The sequence below is a fragment of the Chrysochloris asiatica genome, unplaced genomic scaffold (genome assembly GCF_000296735.1).
Source record: "Chrysochloris asiatica unplaced genomic scaffold, ChrAsi1.0 scaffold00116, whole genome shotgun sequence".
NCBI classification, from domain to species: Eukaryota; Metazoa; Chordata; class Mammalia; order Afrosoricida; family Chrysochloridae; genus Chrysochloris; species Chrysochloris asiatica.
Genome location: NW_006408634.1, coordinates 7,797,529 through 7,803,102, shown reverse-complemented (window position 1 = coordinate 7,803,102; position 5,574 = coordinate 7,797,529). Strand labels below are relative to the sequence as shown.

The window sequence follows — 5,574 nt, the reverse complement described above, 5'->3', positions numbered from 1 at the left end:
GAGGGGGGAACTACAAAGGCAAGAAGTGACTGGCTTACAAGCTTTCAAGAGGGAACCTAGTACTAGGGGGCATGGAGGAAGGCAGAACCTCCAGTGGGTACTATTCAATCTGTCTGGGCGGAGCTGATGAAAGGAAATACAGATGGGTAACTCGTGAAACTGTAGTGAATAATGCTTATCAGGACCGATTATGAGGGTTGGAAATGCAAAGGTAGACGTTTTGTACAAGGAAGGGAGTGATTAATTCTCCAGGATAGGAGCGGAGGCCCGTGGGACCATCAATGGAGAAGAGCTGAGAGCGGGACCCTACCCAGAGAAACAAGAGATGCCTGAGATAAAGACAGAGACAATGACCTGGAGTGATGAAGCGGCTGGGGACCTTGGACCCAGAGAGGGAAAGGGACTGTGGGCCGAAAACTGGCGGGGGGAAGGGGACGTGTAGGGGGCGGGTTTCTAGGATATACCCTTTGGGTGGTTGATGATGCATGGAGGGGACTGGAACCATGGCAATAAAATGATATACGATGGAATGAATGTAAAACTAAAGTTCTCTCATGTAAACTATCATATAATTCACAGTAAAACATTAAAAAAATAAAATCACTATGAGTCAGTACTGATTAGACAGCACTTAACAACACACATATACATGGATATGTTCTCCTCCAATACCTGTTCAACCTGCATGTCTATCCATACATCTACCCGTAGATCACTGTAATTGCAGGATTGGGCGTGCAACGGTAGGTAATTTACCTTTGTTGCCTTTTAACATCCCTCCTAGTGGGTATGGCACCTGACAACCACCTCCGCCTAACTGCATATTTGGCATTGGCGGGAGGTTTAAAAGGCTAAGAGCGCACCACCCAACAAGTGCTTTTGGATGCCCAAAAGGGAGAAGTGAATGATGTGGACACGTGTAGACCAGGATGTACTTGTGATCCCTGGAAACCTGGTTAGGGCTCTGACTCAGGAGCCGCACACTGGCCGGCACATCACTGGGGAAGCGTAATTTGGGACAAGCGTGAACACAAGTCTGAAGAAAGCTCACAGTTGGGCAGGCCCGAGCAGAGGGAACGAACATAAGACACGCACATTTTCCATCCCAGAGAAGTCTTTTTCCAAAGTCTTCACAGTTTGGGGTCTGGACAAGCGTGCGGAGAGAGTAATGAACTTGCAGAACTGCACGTTCACGCATGAGGTCTGGGTTCATACCAACACTCCAGGGCACCTCCGATCTGACCCCCTCGCGCAAGTCTCCCCCGCGCCCACCCCGCGAGGTCCGCGGGTCCAGAAGAATAGCATGTGGAACACCTGGATAAGCCCCACGCGTCTCCTCACCCAGACTCCTCCATTTCCAGATTTCTTGTCCGGAGAGAGAGCAACTTTCCAAAGGCAAAAAGCAGCCCGCACCAGCCACTCGGTCGCACCCCCAGCCCTCCCCATCTCGTAGAAATTGGCCTCGGATTGGACAGTAATCTGAACTCTTCCCGCCCCCTTACGGCACCTCCAGCCCCAACCCCAGAGCCTAACAAAAGGGGAGAGGCCAGCATGTCCCATCTGGGGCTTCCAGGTGGAACACCCTTCGGGGTACGCAGGAAACCTCGGAGAGTGGGGCGCGGACAAAGGAGTGAGCCCGGGGGCGGGGCCGCGGAAAGCTCTGGAAAAAAAGGGCGGGGGGCTCACCATGGGAGGCGCCGAACGAGCCCGGATCCGGGGCGGCTGCGGGCCGCGGGGGAAGGCTGGCCAGGAGCGAGAACGGGCGGTGCGGGCCAGGATGGGCCGCGGAGGGCGGCCTCGACCCTCGAGGGGGCCCCCGACGCCGAAGCGGTGCGGGGCACGGCGCGGGCGGACCATGGCGGGCTCGGGGCGTACAGGCTGGGAGCTGCCGCGGGCCGCACGGGCGTCTGCGGGCTCTGAGTGAGGGGCGCGGGCCGGGCCGTACCAAGCGCGGGGGAAACACCGCCCGAGAGGGTCGCCGAGCCCAAACCACTGCAGCGAGCGGGGAAACCCGGCGCGCACCTACGGCGTCGGGGGGCGTGGCCGGGCCATACCAAGGCGAGGCGAGGGGAATGTCAGCCAAAGAAGGTTAGGAGAGCAGGGCCGGGAGGAGGAGGAGGGAGAAGACCCGCGAGATAAGACATCTGGGGGTGTGGCGGGAGAGACCATACAAATGGGGGAGGGGTGGCAGGTACGTGGCGGGTAATACCATGTTAACCCGATGCTAGGGGACGGACCACTGTGGAAGTCAAGGTCTCCTCCTCCAGTGCGGGCTCTGGAAAGGGGAGAGAGGCTGGGATTCTGGGCGGGGGAACAAGGAATTCACGTGGGAGGTGGAGGTGCGGAGCGTCCCAGGCGGCTGGGGGTAGGTCTGAAACTTGCGGGCATATGGGCTGGCTCCGGTGGAAAAACAACTACAATGTCCGTCAGCCGAAGCCTCATCAGTGCCTGGAGTCCTCAGGACTGAACCCGCTCTGCACGGACCTGTCCTGATCCTCTAGGATGAGGCTCAGCTCTGGGGATGCCTTCTGTCCCCAGTTCTGTGTAGCGGGAGATGGGGTTGGTCAGCCACTGCTCAGCCCTGAATCTGAGAGTCTGAGCCTGAAGAGAGTGGTGGTCTAGAAACTAAAAGGGGTAACCCAAACCCATCTCAACCCAAGTCACTGCCACGAAGTCAGTTGGGACTCACAGATGTTTTAAGACAGAACAGAACTGCCCCATAAGAATTCCAAAGTTGTCATCTTTTGCATTGGGCAAATCTGCTGCAAAAGCACCTCTTTAAAGTGTTACAGGGCAAAGATGTTATTTTGAGGACTAAGGTGTACCTGACCCTAGCATCACAAAAGCATGTGAAACTTGAACAATTAACATAGACGACCAAGGTAAAATTGATGCGTTTGAATTATGGTGTTGGAGAAAATATTCAGGCAGAATGTTGGCGGTGAAAGGATGGTGAAACTGAGATGGAATGAGCCAGAACACAAACACCCACGTGTAAGGCTTTATTGGAGGTCGGGAGGAGAGAGAGAGAGAGTATTGCTGGGGGAAGGACTTTTATACTGGTCAAAGAGGAGGGGGGTTGAGATTAGTGGAGGTAAGTGATAGGTTGACTAGGGATGCCATGCAGGTAGGGAGAGAGGAAGTTCCCAGTAGGTTGGAAGAGAGGTTCTGGGAGGGAGAGCAAAAGCGTGGCAAGCAGCCATTTTATTATGCACGTGGATGAGAGATTCTATCAGAAACCGACATCTCATGTACTTTGGACATGTTATCAGGAGGGATCAGTCCCTGCAAAAAGACACTGTGGTAAGGTAGAGGGTCTCTGGGAGGTTTGAAGTCTGAACTCTGAGCTGCATCTTCTGGGGCTCAGGTAGGAAGTGGGTGATCATGAAGCTGAGGGGCTGTGGTCACTCACCCCTCACTGCTCCTCCAGCTTCTGCTCCTAGTTGGTCCTGTGGTTGTGAACCATGGATGAAGCGACCCTCCTCAGAGGGGATGAGATCTGGGAAGATTCTCCACTTGGACAAGCACAGGAGCATCAGCACCTCCCAGGGAGTCTTATGGGGGAAGCACATGCAGCCTGCCTTGGGGGAGGAGATCTTAAGAGTCATCCATACCACTCCCCCTTTTAGAAAGTTCTAGAAGTTCCGGTGGTGAGGCTTCTACTCTAAAATACTAGAGAGCCTGGAAGGTTTGCTTGAAGCTGCTCAAGACAAACTGAGCAACTTAAAGGGGAGTTGGGTGCCCAAAGGGCCAAGGCAGAGCTGGGATTCTTACCAATTGCAGGAGGGAGAGCAGAGAGAAAGGACCCCAGACATTGGGATTTTTTTACCAAATTCTGGTTCTTCCACTCAGCAGCCTCAAGACTTTTCAGCAACGCCTCCAGTGCAGGAGTCAGGTTTCCTCAGCTATTAAAAATCAAGGCCACCCCCATCCAAGGGACGCTGTGGGGGTTCATAGCTTGAGTGAAGGGCTTAGATATGAATCCTGGCACCCTCAGGCCTGTGGTCAATGATGAGAGCCAATGCTGGGACTGACCCTGGAGGACCCTGGAGACCCTTGGGGGTCGACCACACCCCTCAACCTCAGCATAAACTGCAGATAACAGTAGACACATCACAAGGTCTTGACAGGAGGTGACAGGCCCAGTAAAAACATTACACTGAGCCTGCCTAAGGGCACAACAGAGCTACTGTTCTGACTGAAACACGAAATCTTGAGAGTTTCTGATCCTGAATTATTTACCTGTTACTTCCTTAATGGGAATCCTGGTGTGGCACTGCGGGTTAATGTGCTGGACCGCAAGGTCGATGGTTCAAGCTCATCAGCCTCTCCTTGGAAACCCTATATAGGGTCACTATGGATCAGAACTGACTCAAAGGCACTTAACAACAACAACTTCCTTAATGAAACCCAGATCCTGAATATTGTCTGGAAGTTCTGCAAGGCCATTGTAACAAATTATCAACCCAGAAGCAGAGAGTACCCTGCGGGGGACAGAACTGGTAAAGAAGTCAGAGGAAGGAAGTATGTATGGCCTTCCAAAATCTCATAGGAATCAGCCTTGGGCTAACTGATGCCAATTAATTCTCCCCGACGTGAAGTTACATCAGACACCATTCATACACCATTTTCCAAAGTATGAACCAAATGTTCTCATCCCTGTTAGAAACCTACCTCCTCTGGTATAACAAATAGTATTGAGATAGAGAACTGCATAGGAGGCTACTTGATGGTGACTACTGGGAAAGTTAAGGAGCTCTGGTAGCGTAGTGGTTACGAATCTGCTACCAGCTGTTCTGCGGAAGAAAGATGAGGCTTTCTGCTCGCGTAAAGATTTACAGCCTCGGAAACCCATCAGTCGGAACCGACTCCACCACGGCACATAACAACAACAACTGGGAAAGTTAAATAAGGACTAAAAATGTTATTTGTGAATGCAAAGGATTCCACAGTGTGCTTACAGAAGTTTTTAATTGCTTAGACTAACATAGTGCTCTAAGTTGACTGAGGAATAGATAAGTGATTAAGGTGTTTAGAAAGCATTGTTCTGTTACCTCCTGTTGTTAGCTGTCAATTATGGCAACCTGTATATTACAGAGTAGAACATCCCCATGGGGTTTTCTTGGCTGTAACCTTTAGAAGAGCAGATCACCAAGCCTTTCTTTTGTGGTGCTATGGGGTAGGTGTGAAGCACCAATGTTTCAGTTAGTTGTCAAGCCCAAACAGTTTGCACAACCCAGGGATCTCATTCGGTACAGCAATAGGTAAGTACCTCAATAAAAGCTCTTGTAGTGTAGTGGTTACAAGTCGGGCTGCTAACCTCACAGTCAGCAGTTCGAAACTACCAGCGGTTCCACGGGAGAAAGATGAGGCTTTCTGCTCCCGTGAATATCTATAGCCTCGGAAACCCTATGCAGGCTCGCTGTGAGTCAGAATCGACTCCACGGCACACCACCACCACCACAATAAGAACTAACAGGAATGCCATCCACGCCCCCCCTCCCCCTTTACAGATGGCCTGTGTTGGGCACAGTGGGAGCAGGCACTCCTGGTTTGAGAGTTAGGCTACGGTGT

The 5,574-nt window shown here is 52.1% G+C and overlaps 1 protein-coding gene across 1 annotated transcript in view; it reads right to left on the bottom strand.

Annotated features, from left to right (window-relative positions):
- The window catches only part of PTOV1 (prostate tumor overexpressed 1), an 11,946-nt gene extending 9,958 nt beyond the window's left edge, over nucleotides 1-1,988 (bottom strand). The window contains exon 1 of the mRNA XM_006868415.1: nucleotides 1,687-1,988. Coding sequence (XP_006868477.1) covers nucleotides 1,687-1,857 — 171 coding nt within the window. The 5' untranslated portion in view covers nucleotides 1,858-1,988. The remainder of the gene's footprint in view (nucleotides 1-1,686) is intronic.
- Between the last annotated feature and the right edge of the window lie 3,586 nt (nucleotides 1,989-5,574).